This window comes from Neofelis nebulosa, chromosome 11, assembly GCF_028018385.1.
Source record: "Neofelis nebulosa isolate mNeoNeb1 chromosome 11, mNeoNeb1.pri, whole genome shotgun sequence".
NCBI lineage: Eukaryota > Metazoa > Chordata > Mammalia > Carnivora > Felidae > Neofelis > Neofelis nebulosa.
The window spans coordinates 18,285,816-18,311,000 of record NC_080792.1 but is presented as its reverse complement, the minus strand read 5'-3'; the positions used below and the strand labels follow the sequence as shown (position 1 = coordinate 18,311,000).

General features: G+C 42.8%; 2 protein-coding genes across 2 annotated transcripts in view; one reads left to right on the top strand and one right to left on the bottom strand.

Annotated features, from left to right (window-relative positions):
* Nucleotides 1-954: 954 nt before the first annotated feature.
* NARS1 (asparaginyl-tRNA synthetase 1) lies at nt 955-18,770 on the bottom strand. The gene is made up of 15 exons (XM_058691977.1): nt 18,600-18,770; nt 17,470-17,549; nt 14,673-14,738; nt 14,487-14,579; nt 14,311-14,400; nt 13,095-13,173; nt 11,492-11,562; nt 9,295-9,381; nt 7,867-8,088; nt 7,562-7,761; nt 7,009-7,144; nt 6,254-6,367; nt 3,253-3,384; nt 2,827-2,958; nt 955-2,082 (listed from the first exon to the last, which is right to left on the bottom strand). Exons 1-15 carry the CDS (start codon nt 18,640-18,642, stop codon nt 1,951-1,953), a joined length of 1,677 nt encoding a protein of 558 aa, XP_058547960.1. The 5' UTR covers nt 18,643-18,770; the 3' UTR covers nt 955-1,950.
* A 2,479-nt stretch (nt 18,771-21,249) lies between these two features.
* The window catches only part of LOC131490024 (uncharacterized), a 49,825-nt gene continuing 45,889 nt past the window's right edge, over nt 21,250-25,185 (top strand). Inside the window, exon 1 of the mRNA XM_058691976.1 lies at nt 21,250-21,505. Within this exon, the coding sequence (XP_058547959.1) occupies nt 21,265-21,505 (241 nt within the window). The 5' untranslated portion in view covers nt 21,250-21,264. The remainder of the gene's footprint in view (nt 21,506-25,185) is intronic.

Genomic DNA, 25,185 nt, shown 5'->3' with positions numbered 1-25,185 from the left:
AGGAACAGGAACTCGGAACTGGGTGTCTGTGGCTGGACACACGGTGGGGCCTCAGGATGGGGCTGTGACACCAGGTGGCAGTAACAACTACACGGTCAAGGGAAGAACATCCACGTGCATGAGGTTTGCTGCTCGCCACGCTCAGATTCTTGGCCCGATGTCACCATGACCTTGACGCATTTATCCCCACCTAATCCCACAGCTCTCTCTCAGTATTCAAAATTCTCCATTTATTTACACAATTAAAATTTAGACTAACTGGGTCCAACCTCGTCCTCAAATTCTGAGCAAATGAACTGCCTCGTTGAATCCAGTCAGAGCTCATTCACTTTCTTCCAAGTACTTTTTACTTAAAGATACAGGCCAAATATACGATATATCTTAAGTTTATTCATTTATTTTGGAGGGGGTGGTGGGTGGGGGGGAGGAGGGGGGGGAGAGAGAGAGAGAGAGAGAGAGAGAGAGAGAGAGAGGGAGAGAGAATGCATGTGTATGAGTGGGGAAGGGGTAGACAGAGAGAGAGAGAAAATCCCAAGCAGGCTCCACACTGTCAGTGCAGGGCCCAATGTGGGGCACAAACTCATGAACCGTGAGATCATGAGCTGAGCCCAAATCAAGAGTCAGACACAACTGACTGAGCAGGCCAGGCGCCCCACAGGCCAAATATACTATAAATGCCCCATTTCCATCTGTCATTTCACTTAATTGCAAAATAGGATATAATCTAATGTGTCCAAAAATAACAAAGATTACAAAACTTAACTAGAACCCACATCTAATTTTTAAAACTTGTTCCTCTTCACTATTATGTAATTTTAATAATACCTACTAAATTTGGTAATATCTAACTTCCCACATACACATTATGAAAAATAAAAAGATTGACAAAAATGAAAAAGGCATGAACTAACGTAAGACTGAGATGTTCAGCTTTAGAAAAATTAAGCCAGCAAATAGTTTTTATGTGTGTCCATTTATTGATTGCTGGGAATACAGCCTATTGAGAATACATGACATGCATTTTGGGAGAGAAATTAGCCAAATCTGAAATGAAGGCATTCAATAAGCCTGCTAGGAGTTAATAAGGTAACACAGATTAGATCTAAAGACACAGTGTGAGAAGACTCAGACAGCCACGTACAATTGTCATTAAGATTCCAGCTGCAAATTCTTTCGGAATTTATTTATTCTTAATTACTTAGAAATTACCAGGAAAGAGGGAAGCTCACTGCCTCTTTAGCTTAACCTAATGCTAGGAACCAAAAAAAAAATTTTTTTTTGCCATAACTTCAAATTGTTTAGGGCAATTCCATTTTTACAAATTCTTCCACACCAATTCATATGCTTTAGAATTATAAGCAGCTCTACATAATTAGAAAAGATTAATAACCAATGCAAAAGTGTGTTTGTTTGATTCCAGTATCTATTACTGAATCACACTGTTCTAATACTAGCAGATTTTTACACCACACTGTCAATTTTCCCCCAAGATGTTCTAACTCACGGATACAATAAAATGACATATATTAAAGAATTCCAGTTACACTTAACAGGACGAAACGATTAAGTTACTGGAATGTCTTAGTCCATAATTAAAAACTGTTTAAGTATATATGCGGCATATATGATGCAAAAATTATAACCTATAATTAGATAAAAATGCTGAAATGGATTTGTAACTGTAGTGTTACATGCCACATGTTTCCCCCAAACTTTCTGATGGATATTGTTTTTTTAAATGACAATACCAAAAAAACCCAAAAAAAACCAAAGACAATACGGATGTTACTTGATATTCAAATGATTTGGATTGCTTTTGGTGGTAGAGAAAAAAGAAATAGATAAACATGAATGGAATAAAAAAGGGAAGATTTTGGCTTTTTTTTTGAAAGAGGCAGTCTGTTCCTTTCATAAACTGTATTCTTTCCTTAATGTTTCTGGAGGAATCAGTTATGGTTTGCAACGCTGGACAAATCGTGGGTATAAGCATACGTCTCGGATGTGATACCTATTCAGAATCCAGGTCAAGAATCGTTCCAAGCCCAAGCCATATCCGCCATGAGGACATGTGCCATATTTTCTCTGTTTAAAAAAAAAAAGAACAGATGTTTAAAATTTTGTCTAAGATATTAAAAATTTTCTACTGTGAAATGAGTTCACTTATCGTGGTTAAGAATTCAACTCTATTTTTAATTTTTTTAAATGTTATTTGTGAGAGAGAGAGAGAGAGAGAGAGAGAGAGAGAGAAGCAGAGAGAGGGGCGAGGGATCCGAAGCAGGCTCCGCACTGTCAGCACACAGCCCAATGCAGGGCTCGAACTCACAAACGGTGAGATCATGACGTGAGCCGAAGTCAGACGCTCAACCAACTGAGCCATCCAAGCGCCCCAAGAATTGAACTCTTATTCTATTTGCTTTCATAGGCCACGTGTGTAGAAATGATTTGGTATGAAAAATAAACCAGGGGTTAAGTGTCACCCTGAAAAGAAGAGATTTCAAACTTTTAAACTAAGTCAACGTCTCTGTTTATCAGAGGGAAATGCAAGCTAGCCTAGACGCTGGTAGAATCTAACAACAATTTTTTAAAATTTTAGTAGCAATGACAAGGCCAGCAGCTAGTAGCTTTTCAAATGAAGTGCACACATTATTGGACAAAGGTAAAACTAGTAATAATCCCATGCCACGCTATTAGAACATCAAGCTGAATATAGCTCGTTCAAACACCAAAGTACCACACTGACTTCTCGCCTTTTAGGTTTCAGTTTATACAGAACTATTATAATGAAAACATTTAAGAGTGTAAAAACCAAAACAAAACTGTTCTTACCTGATCTGTGTACCAGTAGTAGGGAGTGGGGTCAATCCCTTCCCTTTTATAACCTGCCAGCATTTCTTCACTATCCCAGATACGCATTGAGCCTCCCACAATCTCACCAACATTTGGCATCAACACATCCACCTGTAAAAACAAGTAAATAAAATGCAGTTACTACCAAGCTGTCAGTCATGACACGGCTCTAGTTTCAAGGAAAACCACAATGAAGCTCTTACAGCTAACAGAGCACTATGGATGTAATATTCAAATCCTGTAATTTAACAAGAAATGTTAAACCCAATCAGAAGACAAAACCCACTTCTTTAAATATTGCCATTCTAGATGTATAATGCAGCATTTGCCATGAGCTGTATCTTATTCCAGTGGCAGTCCCCACCCCCTTAAGGAGCAAAATTATGATCTGAATCACAAACTGACAGATTCTGTAAGGCGGGAATCCTCAGGACATCGCTGCATGTAGAAGGACTTGATCTCTACGGGAAATCGACATAGCAAGATGGGCTCATTAATGGTGTCCGTCATCAGTCTCTCAGGAGCTTCTGGGATATCCTGCGGTGAAATAAGGCTTCATTAACATTTACTACTCGAAAGGCAACAAGACAGAGGCAGCTCTCACCCAGAAGCAGCCCTTATCTCATGAATGCAATACAGTAGAGAATACACACCCATCCACAATCCATACCCATGGGTGGAAGCAACAGTTTCTTTCAAAAACAATCAAGGTGTTCTTAAAACTCACATGCAGTTATTAAACCAACTGCAAAAAGATCTGCTTCCTTCTACAGTACATCTCAAGAGCCATGCTGCTTGAGAGACGAAAACCAAACCACTCAAGTCATTATCACTGTGACTAGATACTGTTCAGTTACTTTTCTCAGTGGCCAGTTTCGTCTAGCTCTGAAGCAAACATGGTCCACTTAGTCCCATATGGCATAAGATCATCAGTGAATGCTCCAGAATATCACTGGTCTATGCACAGTGTTATTAATAACACTAATCTTTAAACTGTCCTGTCATCTGTACTTCTTTTCCTGTTACAATAAATCTATGTGGCTTCAATGGTAGGAAGACAAGAGTCATAAGACAAATAACCAGTGTCAAGTTCATAAGCGTAACTGCACGTAGAATAGTTAGCCGAGAAATGTTAGATGATGAAGAACAGGGCTAGTCTGCTTCTCATTCAAAACATCATCTGGGTAAACTGCACATGAATTCAAGTTAAAACTGAAAAGTCTTGTCTCAGTACAAACTGACCAAGAGAACAGGACAAGACTCATTGATATGTTTAACCTAAGAGCCAAAATGGAGCTTAGCAATCACCTGGCACAGGGGTCACCAAGCCCCAGTCCCGGGAAGCCTGTGCCCTCCAAAGTAAAAAGAGGAAATGGGAGATGAGTTGGATAATACTGGTCCCTCAGCTTTCATCTGCTTTACCTACTAGAGTGAGATTTAACTGGGAGGAAATGGTATTAAAAAAAACCAAAATTTAACATTTATCCATGTTAGAGAGAGACAGAGAGAGAAACAGAGTGCAAGCAGGAGAGGAGCAGAGAGAGAGGGAGACACAGAATCCCAAGAAGGCTCCAGGATCTGAGCTGTCAGCACAGAGCCCGACGCGGGGCTCGAACTCACGAGCCGTGAGATCATGACCTGAGCCGAAGTTGGATGCTTAACCGACTGAGCCACCAGGCGCCCCCGGGAGGAAATGGTCTTACTGCACATTCCAAAAAGTTGGAGGACCACATATGTACTCTGGTCTCCTCATGTGTACAGGATGACATCAGCGTACAATAAATGCTGACAAGCTTCGAGGGCCTTTTGAGCCTCGGACCCGACTAAGCATTCAATTCACGGAGTCCTCACAACTTGGCAAAGCTGCTCTTACCTCCACAGTGGAGATAAAGAACCAGTGGGTGGGGTCACTGGCCTCCCATTACTCAGCAGTAAGGACACAGGTGGGACCTAAGCCCACCTGGAGGGCTTCTTACTCCAAACATTGTGCTCTTTCCACTCAACTTTGTGACACTATTTTGCTAAGTTTTAGGTAATAATAATTCTCAAATCTTCAATACAAACATTTTTTTAAAGTGTTTATTTTTTGAGGGAGAGACAGAGAGAGAGAGAGACAGAACATGAGCAGCAGAAGCGCAGAGAGAGAGGGAGACACAGAATCCGAAGCAGGCTCCAGGCTCCAAGCTGTCAGCACAGAGCCTGACATGGGGTTCAAACTCACGGATCACGAGATCATGACCTCAGCCAAAGTTGGACGCCTAACCTACTGAGCCACCCAGGCGGCCCCAAAATTTTGTTATTATACACCACCAACTGAAACACTAGAAGTAATTTATAGAGGTCTAATATACTGTTTGTCCTCTCTGTAAATTCCTTCCAAAAATGAAACAAAACTTTAGTTAGCAGTAGCTACTCATATATATATATATATATATATATATGTATTTTTTTTTTTTTAAATAGCAATACTCAAATTTTATCTATAAAAACAGATTTTCAAATACCATGTAAGAAATGATTAAATGCACAGGGAAGAGGGCTTAATAGTGTTAACAATCTATACCTCTAATATACATTCCCAGTTTATCTGAAACACTAGACCACCTTCCCCATCAAGGCCTGCTCTCTTGGTTTGCATTTCAAACAACAGCTATTTTCTTTGACTCTTCTCCACCTGAAAAAGTTTTAATATACTCTTTTGGGAGAGGAATCCTCTTTGAAAGAGCCAGGTTACTTTCTCCAGACAAATAAAACGAACATAAACATACCAAAATTTTGTATGTAATTCATTTTTTTAAATTAATTAATTTATTTTGAGGGAGAGTGAGCATGAGTGAGGGAGGGGCAGATACAGAGGGAGGGAGGGAGGGAGAGGGGGAGAGGGGGAGAGAGGGAGAGAGGGAGAGAGAGAGAGAGAGAGAGAGGGAATATCCCTAGCAGGCTCCACACTATCAGTGTAGAGCCCAATGTGGAGCTCGAACTCACGAACCGTGAGATCATGACCTGAGCCAAAATCAAGTGTTGGACACTTAAAGGACCGAGCCACCCAGGCGCCCCCTGCATGTAATTTTAAAGTTTACACCTTTATGACCTATCTGAAGCCTCCCACTAGTCTTGAGAATTACCACTAGAGTAAATCAAGACCATGGATTGATCATGGAAGAAGAGGAAAGAGGCAAAAGATGTGACAGCTATTTACTGAACACTAGAGAAATGTACCATTCTAAGGCTTACTCTACACTTGTGGATTCTGAATCCTAACAACCCCAGGGAGGAGGTGGGTCTGTTGTTACCATTTATTTGACCAGAAGCACATGCCTCCTGCATTACTGGTTAAATAACCAGAGTAGCAATCCACTTGCTCACAATGACACCTTTGAAACAACAATTAGAAAGCAATACATACCTCTCCAAATTCATAGAAAGTTCCATCTTCTTTCTTTATGTCGTGTTCTTTCAGCCACACAATAGCATCTGAATAGTTCATTCGCTTAAAAGGCCGTTTGGGGGGCTTGAAGTTCTATAACAGAAAGAAAAAATACAGTGTATGTGAAGAAGCGGTAACACTAAGAGCTCCATTTTAAGAAAAACTGTTCATCGTTATTGCAAAATGTTATTTCAGACTAGCAAACAATGAGGACATTCCTACAAATGGAATCAAAGTTTCTCTTAAAAATATAAGTACAGAAATGCGGGAATGTGGCCAAAAGGTACAAACTTCCAGTTATAAAATAAGTCAGTCCTGAGGATATAATGTGCAACAAGGGGACTATATCTAACAATACTCGATTTATAAATTTGAAAGTTGCTAAGAGAATAGATCTTAAAAGGTTGCATTGTAAGAACAAATTGTATATCAAATCATTATGCTGTACACCTGAAACTAATAATAAAGCTATGTACCAATTGTATGCTTAAAAAAATATATATATGTATATATATGTATATACACACACACACATATGTATGTATATGCATACATATGTATACATATACATATATATGTATATATATGTATATATGTGTGTGTGTGTGTATATACACATAAAAGTGAGTTATCTCAGAGCTCACATCATTAAATCTAGAAAAACTGATGGTGAAGACTTCATTACTTTCTGAAAAAAAATTCTGCTTTGCATGTCCATAAAACAGTACTCCTACCGGGTTGAGGTCACGAACTATGCTTGCTGCAGGTGATTTCAAGACTCTGTCCACCACATCACAAACCAAGTCCTCCAATCGATTCAGGAGCTCCTCAAAGGTCAGGAAAGGGCACTCTGCTTCCACGTGTGTGTATCTGAAGAACAAGACACTAGCTGGGGGCCGCTCTTCTTTTCTGCCAAGTTTCTCCCAAGCAAGGACATTAACATTGCAAAACTGCCCAGAAATGTGCAATTCCAGCACCACTAACCAACTCCCAACTCAGCAACTTAGTTTTAGGGCCCCTTTCTTTCCCCTGTGAATAGTGATTTGTTTATCCCTTATAAAGGATCAAGGCCAAGTCAAAGAAGAGCCCAAAGCTAGCTCTGGCCTAGGAGGCAAAACCATACATGACTTCCATTAATTTGTTGAACTGCCTTCCACATACCCTTTGAATAGGTCAATTTTTTTTTTTTTTTACATAGTCATCATTTTCCTACATAAAGATTGCTTCTCTAAACATACGTTCTTAAAACTATTCTTTTTAAATAACAATGAAAAGACAATTCTGTACTCAGCCAGGTGCCTTCGTGTTCTGGACTGTTCTGCCCGGTATGACTGTGCAATACAAAACACATCTCCCAGAGCCGGAATGCAGGTCTCGAGGTACAACTGAGAGGACTGAGTCAAAAATGCCTCTTCCCCAAAATAGTCCAGCTTGAAGAGCGTAGCACCACCTTCCACCTGTGTTTGCACTAATGTTGGAGGAGTAACCTGTTCCAATGGAAAGGCGTAAATAAAGGCTAGTGAGTGCCACCATTCAAGTGTAAAAATGGCAGAAGGTATCGTTTGTTTTATAAAAGATGAACACACACTTACTTCATGGTATCCCCTATCAAAGAAGTGATCTCGAAAGCACCTAGTGACCACGGAACGTGCTTTCAGGATCTTGGACATGTTTTCTCCCCGGATCATCATGTGTCGGTTGTTGAGCTGGACGTCAACATCCGACTCCTCGTTGATCAGGTTATCAGCTCCTCCGGCAGGGGCCAACCCGATCAGTTCCCAGAAGTCACAGCTCAGCTCATGGCCACCAGGAGCCTACATTTCAGAAAGAGGGGTGGGGAGAAAGGAGAGAGAGAAGAAGACAAAAAACTAACATTATTGAGGATTTTAATTTATGTCAAAATTTTTGGTAACCTGGTATTTCTAAGACCTCATCAGTATTAGCCTACTTTTCCAATCACAAAGACCCAATAATTCAATTTTATATTGGTATTTTTAATATTCCTCTCAGAGTAAATATGCAATTTAAAAACAAAATAGAAAAGCACTAACTAGAAAATAAATGATAATCTTGCAAGTTGGAGTAAGTACTAACCACCATTACCAGGCGGCGTATCTTCTCACCTTTGCCCGATAATTTAAAATAACACTTTACTTATATTAAAAAACTCCTTAAATGCAAAGATTTTGCCAAAAGCTGTTTCTCTTTGGAACAGATATATGACAGAAATTCAAATTCTCCCTAATAATTCCATTAATAGCAATTCATTTTAGAAGCCAGGCATCATGGAATATATGTAATTATCTTGGTGCCAAACCCTGGAGAGCAAGTAACACATCGTAACGACTACTCCATTTTGCAAATGACATTACGTCAGTGAACTTGAATCAGATATTTATTCTTAATGTAGGTTCTTTTACATGAAGTCTGGGAGACCCTCTTTTATCAGTATTTCTAGTCTATCAGGAAGACTCTAGGGGCTCCCTCTGGTGGTTAATATGCCACATTGGTTCGTTTTCTTTCCCAGCCAACAAGCAGAACCACAGTAATTACCTGAACGATAATTACCAACAAGTAGCTGTAACTGGTGTGGGTTATGGGCCTGTTGGCTGGAGAACAAACAACTCTCTAGCAGAATTACAGTTAACTTTTTCTAAAAGAGACTTTCAAATTCTGTTCATAAAATTTCAGATTCAGGTTACTGTCCTCTCATAAAATTTTTTGGGGAGATGGCTCTTACTTCCACCTTGCTGAAAAATTATTCACACATCCGTAGCAAAGTGGCTTTACTATGGCCCCTGAGGGTTATTTAAGAAATCTGTAAAACTGGAAATCCCTGAGTTTGTTGTATCATGTGAGATGTACAGTGTACATATTTCGCTGGAAAAGGTAAAGGGATGTTAAATTTAGCAAGGACATCACAGTAGCGGGTTTATTTCCCAAATACAGAAAGTACAAATAGAAAGCATTGGAGAACAAACCACCACCTATTCATCCAGTGAGGAATTCAATCTACTCACCTGCTTGCCCTTTGGGGTCAGATTCAGCATCCCATAGACTGCAACACTACTCTCGGTGGCCAAGACTACTCCATTGTAACACTGACACTGTAAAAAGATTAAAGCTCAAATTTACTGACTCATATTTACATCAAAATATATGTTCCAATGCACAGAAAGCTAAGGGGATTACTGACATAGAAGTTACCTGGTCTAAAACTGGTAAAATAATACAGCCATTAGTATTTAGTACTAATATCTACTATTAATAGCTATTTTTGTGGGGGAAGGATCCATCTATTTACAGATAAACATATAGAAGTAAATAGACACTTTATACACATATATATGCAGAAATGACAGTAGCCCACATCTCTTAAAAATATCTCAACAGTCCATTTTTTTTCTTTAAAATTTAGACTGTTGAAATAATAAACAGTCCACCTAGACTATGATCGTCGATACTACTAAAATCATTAGGACAAAAGTGACAAGTACCTTTATAAGGGAGGGGTCAGGCTATCAACACTTCAACTCACTATCATCAAATCATAAAAAAAATGACAACATGTGTCTTTATGTGTTTTGTGATGTGATGCGATTGAAAGAGCAGAGCCTCGCCCAGGAAGTAGCTGTGCCAAAAACAAACAAACAAACAAACAAACAAACAAACAAAACCAAACTAAACCAGACCAAACAAAAAAACCCAAAAACCTGAATCTGATAAGCTTATAAGAAATACAGAGGATAGAGGAACATGTTAAATGACATCTCAGGATGCAACCAACCAAATCTAGAATGGACACGTTCCACAAGACAACCAACTAGGTTTTTTCAAACAAATAAACAGCGAGGGCTGGTTGTGGGGGGGCGGGTGGAGGGAGTGAGGATGGAGGTAGAAAAGAAAAAGGAAGAATGGTTACAGACTCAGATTTCAGACCCACATCAACTCAAAGGAATACATAGATCTGGTTTGGGTTCTCATTCAAACCAACCAATTAGGAGTGGTCTTCATTTTAGGAAGTTGTGATAACATTAGCATGGTTATCTTAGAAATATTTTTGGGGGGGGCACCTGAGTGGCTCAGTTGGTTAAGCCTCGGACTTTGGCTCAGGTCACGATCTCACAGTTCATGAGTTCGAGCCCCGTGTCAGGCTCTGTGCTGACAGTGTGGAGCCTGGATCCTGCTTCAGATTCTGTGTCTCCTTCTCTCTCTGTCCCTCCCTGCTCATGCTCTGTCTCTATCTCTCAAAAATAAATACACTTAAAAACTTTTTTTTTCTTGGAGATGCAAATTCAAGTATATTTATATGAAATGGTACAATGTCTGGGGAGTAAAAGTGGGGGGGGGGGTGTAGAAAACCAGAACTGGCCACACATTAGTTATTACTTAATGACTTAATGTTTTTGTCCCCCTAAAATTCGTATGTTGAAATCCTGCACCCCAATGCACGGGGTGAGGAAGTGAGGCCCCGCAGAGGTGATGAGGATGAGATGAGGTCATGAGGGTGGGTCACGGGGTTAGCGCCCTTTTAAGAGTTACCAGGGTTTGCCCCCCTCCTCTGCTCTCTGCCATGTGAAAATGCAACAGGAAGTTGGCAGTCTGCAACCAGGAAGAGGGCCCTCACCAGAACCAGCCTCTAGAACTGTGAGACATAAGTTTCTGTTTGTAAGCCACCCAATCTATGGTACTTTATTATAGCAGCTGAAACTGACAAAGATGTTAACGAAGCTAGGTGATGAGCCCCTGAGGTTTCCTCATACAGCTGCCCTGGAACAATTTGGGAGTTAGGGGTGCTGACCCCCTGCACCATCAAAAATACACTTATCACTTGATTCCCCCAAAACTTAACTAACAGCCTAAGGTTGACCAGAAGCCTTACCAATAACATAAAATCAATTAACATATTTTACATGTTATGTGCATTATATACTGTATTCCTAAAGGAAACTAGAGAAAGGGAGACGTCGTGAACAAGGTCATAAAGGAGAAAATACACTTACGATACTGTAAAAAAACCCATGTGCAAAGCGGACTTGTGCAGTTCAAACCCATGTTGTTCGAGGGTCAACTGTACTGTTTCCTATTTTTATGTGTTGGAAATTTTCCATAACAGTTTAAAATACATAAACCGCTCCTAAAATTCCCAAAACTAACAGTAAAGGAACTTACTGAAAATAATCAGATTTTCAGCTATAAGGAAGAAAAAACACTTACCAAGTCATCCGACAAGACACATTGAAGATAACCCGTACCATCCCGCAACACTAGGAACATTAAATTCTTTCCTAAACGTGAGAAAGAAAAATTTAGCCAGAATGTTCTCAAGACACGTAAAAGTACTTTCTCATAATTTGATATTACAAAAGGAAACTCCATGGTTAAGTGTTAAAAGGTCAAACCTCCCTTGTGGCCCCCTTCCACCGAAGTGGCCACTGGTAACATCACTACTCAGTATTTGTAAAGTTCTTTACTTTCTGCACTCTGCTCCCAAAGCCTATGTGAGCCTCATGATCCACGTGACCATGGGAAAGCAAGACAGTAAGCCACGTGAGATGAGGGATTAGGTCTTATTCACCCCTGCATCCCCTGTAATAACATGGTGCTGTGTGCTCAGTGGGAGGGGCATAAACATTGCTGCACAGAATCACTCTTTTTATTTATGCCCCATCTTATTTCCAAAGGATGTGATAACTACTTACAATAAAATACATGTAATAAAAATAATAATACGAGGGGCGCCTGGGTGGCTCAGTCGGTTAAGTGTCTGACTCCCGATTTCAGCTCAGACATGATCTCGCGGTTCCGTGGGATTGAGCCCCATGCTGGGCTCTGCACTGATGGTGAGGAGCTTGCTTACGATTCTCTCTTTCCCTTTCTCTCTGCCACTCCCCCACTTGTGCCTGACTCTCTCTTAAAATAAACAAACATTTAAAAAAAATAAAAATAAGAGAAAGCAAAATGTCAGAGCCGAGGGAGAAGCAGAACGCAGATACACTAATTATAAGTCAACACTACTGCCATAAATAAATTTCAGATCTGGCTTTGTACTTCCTGTAATACATCCCCTGCTTTTCATTAAATAATTAAATTCAAGTAGACAAATATTTACTGGATACTTCTGATCTCTGTGGTTGTTTACCGTTAAATAGCATTTAAATAATCTTTAAATAACGTGTATCTTTTTTTTTTCAACGTTTTTTTTTTTTTTTTTTTTTTTAATTTTTGGGACAGAGAGAGACAGAGCATGAACGGGGGAGGGGCAGAGAGAGAGGGAGACACAGAATCGGAAACAGGCTCCAGGCTCCGAGCCATCGGCCCAGAGCCTGATGCGGGGCTCGAACTCACGGACCGCGAGATCGTGACCTGGCTGAAGTCGGACGCTTAACCGACTGCGCCACCCAGGCGCCCCATAAATAACGTGTATCTTAAATGCTTATTTATTTATTTATTTTTGAGGGGGCAGGGAGCAGAGAGTGAAAGAGAGAGAGGATCTCAAGCAGGCTCCGCACTGTCAGCGCAGAGCCTGATGAGGGGCTCGAAGTCACAAACCATGAGATCATGACCTGAGCCGAAATCAAGAGTCAGACGCTTAACCGACTGAGCCACCCAGGTGCCCCAGCATTTAAGTAATTTTTAAACCTGTAATAGTCATATTACAGAAGAACAAAGTAAGGCCATGGTTCACATCTTTTAAAACCTAGCTTCCAATACCAAAAATGTCACCCCTCTCCCCAAGAAAAGGTCTTTAATGTTCTCCTTCACCTAAGACCAGGGATGTTTAAAATTGAAGCGAGAAAAGCAAAGCTATACCATTTACCTTGCCTACGCAGCCTGTGGACCCAGCCAAATACCTTTACTCTTTGGCCTCTGTATCCTTCCAGTGCATGAATCTTCACCTGTCAGATTGAAATCAATAACATTTGACCAACTGTGTAATTTACCACATATCAACTTCTCCACTACTATTAGATGGATGACAGTAAAAGTGTTAAAGATTCACAAATGGTACAAAACTACAGTCATTCTACAGCAGGTCAGAACCAAAAAGTTTCACCATATTGGAGTGGTTAAAAAAAAAAAAAAATCCAAGTCTTCTCTTAGTGTAAAACTGACCCTGAGAAACATCGGGAATCTCAGATACTGATATATAAGCAATGATGAAATGAACTCATAATAGCAACAACAACCAGTCCACACAGAGCCCTCTCCTGCCCTCATAGTCCCTCCTGACATCGAAAGGTGGAAGCTAAGCAAGGCCAGCTTTTGCTTTGGAGGGGTAAGGAGAGAGGAGCACAGGAAGGGGAGCGTGAATGCAGCCAAGACAGCTCATCGTTAAGGACACAGGAAAAATAGGAAAATTCATCAGAAGCAAGAACGACTTGACATTTAAGTATGTCTACTCACAGCCCAGCATCTGTTCTAGAGAAAATACAGAGGCATACAATTCACAAAATCACAAAATGTTTTATCTGTTTAAAAGTCATGAAAACAGGGGTGCCTGGGTGGCTCAGTTGGTTAAGTGTCCAACTTCAACTCGGGTCATGATCTCACAGCTTGTGAGTTTGAGCCCCACATCAGGCTCTGTGCTGACAGCTCGGAGCCTGGAGCCTGCTTTGGATTCTGTGTCTTCCTCTCTCTCTCTGCCCCTCCCCGCTCATGCTCTGTCTCTCTCTCCTTCAAAAATAAATATTAAAAAAGAAACATCACTATTAAAAAAAATAATAATGAAAATCATGGATTTTGACCCCTTATTTTATGGTGAGGAAATGGACAGGTAGGGAGGGAGGACACTTAGGCAGCTTTTAGGCAGGGCAGGAACCATTCAACACCTAATTACTAAACTTTATAATAAAACGAACCCCAGAAGAACCAGCCTCATAACTCGAAAATGTAATTTCCCTCTACGCCTTCTAAAAGGCAAGGAAGGGTAAATGATGCAAAGGAACAGACCATGGGGCACGCCCCTCAGACACAGAGCTGACAGTCTGGCGTGGGAAGTCCACGATATTTGGGACAACACGTGTCACACTCACACATTTTGGCTCTGGGAGACTTGGATCGTTTTTGATGGTAATTTTCTTTGCTTCTTCCAGGTTCTTTTCTCTTCGCAAATTGTCTTCTGCCTAATTTTAACAACAAAGCAATCTGTTAACACGGTTTCTAGTATTCTAACCCAAAAACCGTTCACAGTCGCAAAGTCATGACTCACCTCTTTCTTTTCCCGGGATTCACTCTTCATTTGTTCCCTATGCCACATTTTTTTAATGTTCTTCATCTGTGATTTAGAAATAACATCCCACCTCTAGAGAGAAAAACATATTTTTTCAAGACCTCCATGTTCTGATGCAAATTTATTCATAAAATGTAATTCTGTTGAGTTTTTTAGCTCACCTACCTCGTTTTCTTTTTGTGAATCTATGTAAATGGTGGGGAAGGGCTCTTTTCCTACCGTCATCAAAGCCTCGGGTGGGAAGGGAGAAAAAGAAAATTGCTTTAACGTTGTACAATATTTGAAATCAAAATAACATCCTAATTATGAGGCAACTTCAGCTATCTAGAACATAATCAAGAGCCAGGAAGAAAAGCATACAGGCCCCAAGAGCCAAAAGTCAATGTTCATAGAATGACTGGTCAGATGTACTAAAGACACTTTGCTTAAAGTAGAAGTACTCAGGTCCTTTCACAAAAATTCTAGCAAGTTCGGTTGCACATTACAGTTGACTCCTGAACACGGGTTTAAACTGAGTGGGTCCAGGGGCTCCTAGGTGGCTCAGCTGGTTGAACGTCTGACTTCGGCTCAGGTCATGATCTCACAGTTTGTGAGTTCAAGCCCCGTGTCGGGCTCTGTGCTGATAGCTGAGAGTCTGGAGCCTGCTTTGGATTCTGTGTCTTCCTCTCTCTCTGCCCCTCCCCTGCTCACAGTCTGCCTCTCAAAAACGAATAAACATTAAAAAAAATTTTTTTTAACTGAGTGGGTCCACTTATGCAGATTTTTTCCCACAGATACGGTATAGTACTGTAAGTACATTTTCTCTTCCTTATTTTTTTTTTTAAGGTTTATTTTTATTTTTGAGAGAAAGAGTGCAAGCAATGGAGGGGCAGAGAGAGAGAGAGGGGGACAGAAGATCTGAAGCGGGCTCCATGCTGACAGCAGAGAGCCTGATGTGGGTCTTGAACTTATAACTGTGAGATCCTGACCTGAGCCAAAGTCGGACACTCAAATGACTGAGCCATCCAGGTGCCCCTCTTCCTTATGATTTTAACATGTTCTTTCTTCTAGTTTACTTTTTTAAAAAATACAATATATAATACATATACCATTCAAAATATGTGTTGACTGTTTATGTGATTGGTAAAACTTCTGCTTAACGGGAAGCTATTAGTAGTTAAGTTTTAGGGAAGTCAAAAGCTATATACAGATTTGACTCTGTGGGGGTGTATTGTTCAAGGATCAACTGTATACAGTTTCCCAGTATAAGCAGCCTGGAAGAAAGATTTTAAGGGGCTGTGGGGACCAGCAGGAAGTATACTGAGAACGACAGAGGAGAAAGAGCTAACGATAAAAGACAGTCACAGATTACGCCTAAATGGTTAATCTTCATTAAGAAATCAGGGAAGTTGTTTCTGAAACTCTTTCAGAAACAAAAACAATGGTTGAGAACATTAAGGCTAAGTAAGCCTCACTTAATTTGAAAAATTCCTCCATGTAGAACACCTCTTTTCATAAATATGAAGACATATCAGGTGTTGCCGTGTCATTTATATTTCATAGTTTATATTACTTGATTCAGTCAACCACGAAATGTACCAAATTAGTCTCTCCAGGTATAGGATCTGCAGCTTACAAAAAATAAAGGTCTAGTTTCCAAACCTGGAAAATAATTTTCATCTTGTCTTAACGCTAACCCCAACTCAATGATCATCACAGAGGAGGGAACCTGGATCTTTTAAAAACATCCAAGAGGAGGAATTCTTTTTAATAATCAGACTTTGTAGAGATGTTTGTAAATCATTAGGAATTTGCTACCTGACACTCTCTACTGATGGCTCTTTTTTTATCACTGAAATTGAAAGACCCAAACTTTAATTCCCCAAATCAGAATGGCACACTTTTGCTAATAGTGACATTCTGCAAACATTCACCTAAACACTGTTGTCAGTTTTGGGGAGCCATAGGAATCACCCCAAAACAACTGGAAATGAAAGATTTCCCTCTAAAAGTTATGACTCAGCCTCCCTCACATGAAATCCATGCCCAGATTTCTTCTAATCTCCCAAGAGGCCTCTTAGTGAATTTACCACTAGAATCTAGATGTGATCCTGAGTCTTGAGACTCAAAGAATCTAATTTATATTAGTACACTAAGAATGGACCCATGTCTCAGAACAGACACTCAGTGATTCAGGAGTCTGTAGAGTGAAGACAGAATGCTAATTTACTAACGTACTATTATTTCTCATGATCTAAAAATCCTTGGGGCGCCTGGGTGGCTCAGTCGGTTAAGCATCCGACTTCGGCTCAGGTCATGATCTCACAGTTCGTGAGTTCGAGCCCTGCATCGGGCTCTGTGCTGACAGCTCAGAGCCTGGAGCCTGCTTCACATTCTGTGTCTCCCTCTCTCTCTGCCCCTTCCCTGTTCATGCTGTGTCTCTCTCTGTCTCAAAAATAAATAAACATTAAAAAAAATTAAAAAATCAAAATCAAAATCCTCTAGTGAGTTTCGCATGTTCTCTCAGGGTGATAAGAAAGAAAAAGAAGACACCTCTTCAAAATGTTCAAATTAAGTTTAAAACCTTCTTCATCCAATACTCTTAAAGCTACACAGCTGTATACATTCCTCATTTTCTCTTTCCTGAAAATTCTCTTCAAATCTACTTCTTGGGGTGCCTGGGTGGCTCAGTCGGTTGAGCATCCGACTTCGGCTCAGGTCACGATCTCGAGGTTAGTGAGTTCGAGCCGCGCGTTGGGCTCTGTGCTGACAGCTCGGAGCCTGGAGCCTGCTTTGGATCCTGTGTCCCCCTCTCTCTCCACCCCACCCCTGCTTGTGCTCTGTCTCTGTCTTTCAAAAATGAATAAACATAAAAAAAATTAAAAAAAAAATCTACTTCCTGAAATAAAATCATTGACAACTCACAGAGCAATAGACATAAGTCATTAATAAACACAAAGCCATTTTCCTAATGAGACGCTACCTTTAGACCTGTTTTAAAAGGTTTCTCCTTGGTTCCATCACCTGTAGCATCATTTCCCTCTCGATCCGAGACATAGAGCTCTGTTTTACAAAAGGAGAGTTAAGTTACTCACTTGGCCAATAATTATTAGTCACCTCATACTGTAACTACTTCATCCATTCTTTACCTTTGTGAACAGAACAAGCAACTGATTAGCAAAAATTACCACAGTCCAAAAGAAGTATCATAATTACTTTCCCACTCCCTTATTTCAGTGACATCACATAAAAACACACTAGTTACAAATTTGGCTTTTCAAAATGAACTTTGATGATTCTAATTTGTGAGACTGCTTCTGTATCTATTGGAGTCGAAAACAATTAAAACAAAAAAAAAAAAGGCTTTGGAGTTGGCCAGACCAGACTGGAATCTTGGATGTTGTGCTTTAAAAGCCAGGTGATCCTCAGGAATTCACTTAACCTTTCTGAGCTTATTTGTCTATGAAATGAGGGAAAACATGATACCCATCTTGATCGGCTGCACGGAGGACGAAATAACACATTCAAAACAGATATCCCAGTGACAGTGCACAGATGTCAAATAAATACCACCTCCGTCTGATCTTTAAAGGATACCGAAGCTCTGAGCTTAAACAAACTGCAGAAGGCCTTACAACTAGTTGAGTGTGAACAGTGACATCAATCCAGGTCTCTGTTTTCCTTTTTCTACTGCACCATATGGTCCCCCGGAAATCTCAATATAAATGAGGATGTGTGAAAGCGAATTAGCATTCACAAGTCCTTTCGGGATGATCTCTTGGAAGAGCTTACATATTTGGGGATTACTCTGATGTCTCACAGTGCCTCGCAGTGCCCAAGTCTCAGCTGAATCACGAGACGGTTCGCCGTGGGGCAGGGTCCGGGGCTGCCGCCATCGCAGTCCCCGGACGTTGGGGGATCCCGGGGAACCCGGCCCCGCTCCGCGAGTCGGGACCCAGCTGGGGTCCAGGCCCCTCCCTCGCTCCCATCTTTCACGAATAAATAGCGGTGGACCGCCCACTCGGGACCAGGCAATCCACTGCAACTAGCTTCCTGCCCCACGCAGGGGCATCGCTCCACTTACACACTCCGGGGTCCCCGATCCCCGCTCACCTAGTACCATCCCTGCGGTCGGCCCGGTCACCTCTAAGGACATCGCCTGCAACGCACTGCTGCCTTGTCACCCCAACGTGCACCGGAGGATTCCTCGACTCGGACGTTGCATCAGAACGACGCGCATAGGCCGCCCCGGCGAATCACCCGAGCGTCAAGGCGCATTGGTTACAGGAAGATACGACATGAGGGCGGGCGTCACTGCAGCCGCCATCTTTGGGTCGGGCAGAGACAACTTCCGGGTCCGACGCCCCGCCCCCGCGCGCTGAGGGGCTCTCCGGCACTGTTCCCTTGGGAACTCCCAGGAGGCTTAGAGCCGGGGCAGGGGCTACAATCCTTTCCCTAAGGTCTCCACCTGCCTGTTTTCCCCGCTGAATTCTGCCCCCAGCTGTAGGTGCGCTGGGGCCCTTTTGGAAATCAGACCAGAAGTTTCGCTCTGTATCCCCAAATGTTGGAATGCTTGTGGAATTAATATCATCAAATATATTGAGAGCTAGCCACGAGGTGGGGATGAGGGTGAGGGACAGAAGAGGCCCTCACATGGGTTGCCTGTTGTGACATAGGAAGATGCTTTAACTTTCTAACGTAAATGGATGAACGTACAGCACTTACGTATTTATGATTTGGATTATGAATATTTTTATATAAAGTTGTAAGGATCACTCTTAGGCCATAATAATGCGGAAAGAACTAAGGCTTCAAACCTGGCTGAAATTCTGGTTCTGCCTTTTACTAACTGCCTTGGGGTAAATTCCCTAACCTGTCTATGTTTCAATTTCCCTATTTGGGAAGTATGATACAAGTACACTGCCCAGTGCATAATAGATACTAAAAAAAAAAAAAAAAAAGGTAGCTAAGGTCATCATTGGTCATCATTCTCTGTTGAGTGGAATACCAGAGTTTGTCCTTGAGTCAAAGGAAAACTTATTTTTGTTATGAAAGAAACTAAAAATAACAACGTGCATAGGTTCAGACTCTATGGAGAATAGGAACCAAATACTTCTCTTCAAGAGTACTTCAGCTAATTTCACGGACTTTCCCTTTCCCTCTTTGCTCACTTTTTCTGTTTGTCCACACAAGTATTAGTGATCTGTTGCTGCAAAGCAAATTACCTCAAACCTTGGGCGCTTAAAACAACAAACACACGGTTTCTGAGAGCCAGGAATTCCAGGGGTGGCTTCGCTGGGGGTTGGGGCTCTGGGTCTCCTGAATCAAGCTGTGGGCAGGGGCTGCAGTCTTCTGAAGTTTGGCTAGGGGAGGATCTGCTACGGAGCTCACTCGTATGGCTGTGGGCAGAAGGCCTACTTGCCTTCTTGTCCAGCTGGGTTCCCCATAGTGCTTTTAATGACAGGACAGCTGACCTCCCCCAAAGCGAGTGATCAGAGAGAGAGAAGCTGCGTTAATTACCTGTCGTTGTATATGATAAATTACCCTCAAACTGGCAACATTTGGCTTCTCATGTCTGTGGACCAGGAATCTGGGCAAGGCTTGGCTGGGGACTCTGGCTTAGGTCTCTCAAAAGGCTGCAATCAAGGTGTCAGCTGGGGCTGCGGTCATCATACTTTAAGATGCTTAAGTCTCACCTGGGGTGAATTTTCTTCCACACTCAGGTAAGTGTTGGCGGGGTTCAGTTCCTTGTGGTCTGTTGGCCTCATTTCTTTGCCATATGGGCCCTCCAATGGGCAAACATCACAGCAAGCAAACAAGATGAAAGGCACAGTCTTTTGCAGCCTACTCCCAGAAGTGACATCCTTAACGTTCACCATATTCTGCTTGTTAGAATCCAGTCACTTGGTCCAGCCTACACTCAAACACAGGGTTTTACACCAGGCATGACTATTAGGAGGTGAGGATCAAGGGGACCATCTTGGAAAGCTGCCTCCCACAGTGACCAAATCCCAAGCTAAAGTGCCTTTTGTAATCTGATTAGTGGGGTAACATTTCATCCCGTTTCATCATTTCTACTTCTACTGGTCACACAAACCAACGTAGTACAGCACGGGAGAGGATTACACGAGGGGGTGAATACCAGGAGGCGAAGCTCAGTGGGAACCGTCCTCGGGGCTGCCCGTCACAGCCCAGCCAGATGAATTTCTCCTCTTCACTTTGCTCTGGGTCCCAGAGGCTGACTAATGGGGAACACATCAACAGGCTCTCTGGCTTCTGTTGAGATACAGCTAGCCAGGAGCACAGGCAGGAGAGCAGAGGGAGGAGAGTGAGGTTGGGGTATTCCCCCAGCTCCCTCGCTGCAGGCTGGCTGCATCTAACTCCTGACAGGTGGCTCTAAGAAATTGTCATCTGGACTGCCCTTCGTGCACTAAATGTTTGGCCGACCAGTCTCTTAGTCCGACCTCCCTCCGAAACTTTCCCTACAGTATCGCCGAAAGGGTCACTTCCAAGAACAAAACTGAATGAATGAAATGAAATGAAATAAATGAAATGCACTGTTCTTTTGTCTCCTAATACGACTCAGGCCAGCTGGGGGCGCCCCCTTCTCGTGGTCCTCGAAGGCCCGCCTTTGCGGCCACTCAGGGCTCAGGGTCATCCCAGACAGGGCTGATTTACACTTCCCTCCACCAGGCGCGGGATGCGAGTCGTTGACCTAATCTGTAATGGCTCTCACGGGCCACCGTAGCGGACCGCCTGCTTGAACTCGGGGCGCGCGATGCCAGCGCCGCCATGTTGTCTCCGGCCGCTTCCGCTTTTACCTCACCTGGTCCTGCCTTTCGGCTCCGCGCAGCACCTCCAGGTGTGCGTGGAAGCTCCCGGGCTCGCGCTCGTCGCGGAAGCCCTGCCTTTTCCGCGCTGTCTCGGAGCAATCCCGCAGACGTCTATAGAGTTCGCTCCTGCACCTAGCGATGTGTTCCTCGAGACAGTCTCCGGAGAGAGAAGATGCGAACTACACTGTAAGCACCTCTAAGGCTCCTTTACCCTTCCCCGGGCCGGGAACGGGGACGGGTGGAGGGAGGGGAGGCCCACTGTCCAATTAATTAGCGAGATGGCAAGCAGTCCAAAAATCCCCGTCCTACTTAAAACCTGCCTGAAACTGCAAACAAAACGTAGGAGTTACCGTGACGATGAAACTGTTAGCTTCAGGATTGTAACTTACCTTCTCGTTGTAAAGTTTAAGCACTTAGGTTTGTTCGTTAATTTCTGCGCTTTCCAGGCTCCTTGATGTTTGTGAACTCGTTCATAAGCACCTAATCTATAATCTCTTTCTAAGACAAGTTTTTTTGTTTTTTTTTTTTTTTTAAAAGAGCGAAATCATTTTAAAACCCTGCTGGATGCTTACCCTGTAAGGATGGTGAATAATGATAACTCTGCAGCTGGGGCGCTGAAGCCAGCTACATACATAGGATTCAGGACTCTATCTTCTGCCTCCCTGACGCCGGCCAGGTTCCGTCACCAGTGTGAGGCGCAGATTTTTCCATTGTAAAAGAATCTTCTGGAAAGGCTGTTGTGAGTTTATTGGAGATCAAGATACAAATATGCCTCGTATGTGTTTGGCATACAGTAAGCCTCCTAAGATAGACTAGAAATGGTATTAAAAAACATCATTAATTTCTTGTTTCACGATTCTGCACGAATCACATCTTCAAGCCTTCAACCAAACTGCTGAAGGACCTGCCTCATTTGCACCCTCCCCCACTCAGCTCTTCCCTTGCTGAACGTCTCAGGAATTCAGTATCCCAGCGTGTCTCCGAATCTACAGACCCTTCTCACTGCCCCAGCTCTCAGCAAATGACCTGTTTTTTGCTTCAAGCTATTAAGTAGTAGCTGCCTGATAGTCCTCCCTTAACAGCCCTCAAACTTTCCTCTCCAACACCTATGCTTTCCTTCTAGTACAATCCAAGTAGTATCCTCTCTCCTGCCAACCCCTCTGCCTGTCTCCTGAAGCCTCACAGCTCTCCATTCAAGCCCTGGAGAACACTTACAACAAAAAAACATTTTTTCTCCACTTGTCAACCTTCCATGATTTCCCTTTGCTCTCAGGATCCACCCCAGTGCCCCTATAGACTCCCCAGGCTGTGCTCTAGCCTACCATTTCTTCCTAAAAGCATAATTAACATCAGTTTAGGCTAGGTTTTTTCACTGAGTTGTCTTGAGTATGATGTGGGATTTGGAAGAGCCCTTAAGAAAGGTGAAGACAGAGTGAAATGGAGGAGTTGGGAAGCTTTCAAAGCAGAATGGTGTTCTCTCAAAGCTGTGAGGAAGAACTAACCTCTAGGTTAGTTTGCAGAGCAATCACTTTGTCCGTTTGGCAGGAGAGGCCCTAGTGAGTCTCCAGGGGTCTCTGGCCCAGCTGATGATTTCTTAGCTTGTCAGGCTTTTTATTTTTTACTATGGGAACAGGTCATGAAAGTATTTTCACCCCAAGCCACAAAATCCTGAGAAATATCCAAGTCTTAGACAAATCCAGTCAATTTTCAAAAAGCTCTTCTGGGGGACGGGGCTCCTGGGTGTCTCAGTTGGTCAAGTGTTCGACTCTAGATTTCAGCTCAGGTCTCAATCCCCTCCTGAGTTGGTCTCTGTGCTGACGGTGCAGAGCCTGCTTGGGATTCTCTCTATCCCCTCCCCTGCTCCCTCACTCGTGTGCACTGTGTGCTTTGTCAAAATAAATGAATAAACTTCAAAAAAAAAAAAAAAGGGGCTCTTCTGGGTTCACATTTACTGAAGATGTTTGCCGTGATGACATCTTGGTGCAAGTTTTCCAGAAACTTGAACCAAAACTCTCCCTTTAGAAATACTACTTTATTGAACTCTCGAGTAAGCATTAAATTTTTGTGTTGTTCACAGAAATTTAAATAAGGAAACTGAAGGTAGGTAGGAGTCTCAAGGCTGATGGTAACTGGAAACCTCTTACAGAATTTCCGTAGACTGGCTTATTTATTATACAGTTGGCTCAGCAGAACCATTTTGTGATGAAACCGCAAGATGAGTCCCACTTGGGACAGAGCAGGGACTCCCATTTGGCCTCTTGTCAACTTCTATTGCATAGAGAGCACAAGAGCCTGATTCAGTATCATACTTCTTTGGGGACCATGAAGGAATCCCAGGGGATCTTTCTCCCACTCTGGGAGAGGGTCTGGGACCCATTAGAGCAGCTGGACGCAATCCCTTCATGGCTGCGTCAGTGTCACTGCGCTGAGTAAGTCTGTCTCCAGCGTCGGGGGTTCTGCCTACTTTCATTCAGGCAATGCAGTTCCCCTTTCCCTTCCTTCCCAGTTTCCTTCCCTCCTCCTTTAACCTTCCTCTTCTTTTCGCTGCTCTTTCCCCTCCTTCTCTGTAGGGTGGTTACCAGACAGCTTCGGCTTAGCTCCTCTCAGCCTGTGAGAGCGTGTTCTTTCTGGCCAGTAACTAGCCAGCAGAGGCGGGAGAGGCCTGCCTCGCACTGTACACGCACTTTGCAGACTTTGGTTGAACCTGGCTCTCTCTGATGGACTAAGGAAAGCAGGACACCAAATTTATTTGTAAATATGGGAAATGCTCGGCAGATTCCCAAAGACTTTCCCTTGGGTTGCGTTCTTAATGATTGCAACCAGTTCTAATTAGATGCCTTGAAGAAAAAGAAATTAGTTTTCTTTGTAACTCAGCCTGGCCCCAGTATACTTTGGGTGATCGAAAGAAATGGCTACCAGGTGCCTGGGTGGCTCAGTCGGTTAGGCGTCCAACTCTTGATTTCAGCTCAGGTCAGGATCTCACGGTTGGTGGGATCGAGCCCCAAGTCATAGATCTCTGCTGCCAGCGCAGAGCCTTTTGGGGATTCTCTCTCTGCCCCTCCCCTGCTCACGCGCGCTCTCTCTCAAAAATAAATAAACTGTAAAAAAAATAAATTCTATTTTCCAATTGGATCTGTTTTGTAAATGTTCTCAAAAGTGGGGAGAGATCCTTTATGTACAGACCTGTATGAAACTGTGCCAAGACCCAGGCTGGCAGGACTTGCAGGATGTATGTGTTGGCCTCCATTTTTACCCCACCTCCAGAGGATTGAGAGCCAGATTTGCTCATGATCTTGCCTTCCAGCCACTGCCAAACCGTCTCCATTCAGAACCTCCTTTACAGGTCCCAGCTGGCTTCTCTCAGCCTCCTGCTCCAACAGCCCCTAAGCCCCATCTTCCCTAGTCAGGCTCCTAAAGAACCAGAACCCCCAAAACTGGAGCCCCCAGCACTATCCCTGGTAAGGCTCCAGGCTAGTTCCTTCCTTACCCTCACCACCAGGCCCAGGGGCTTTATCCCCTTCGGGAGGTGATTGTTGGGAATGGGGCAATTACTAGAGTACATGTCCTTTTCTCTGTGAGAGTTCTAGGGGCATGCAAAGAAAGGTTTGATAGATTTTCAGAAAATGCTGATAAGTTTAGGGATGAGTTTGTCAGACTGGGGCTGATGTTCTCACTGACCCGGCAGGACGTCGGTGTCATTCTAGCACACTGTTGCATCCCTGATGAAAGAGATCACATTATGAGAAAGGCTAGAGAGTGCAGACAGTCTAGTAACCGCTTATCCTCACCACTAAGTCTGCAGGGTACGTGGTGAAGTGGTCCCAGAACAGGTCCCCTGCTGAGACTCTGGACAATATTGGCCAAAC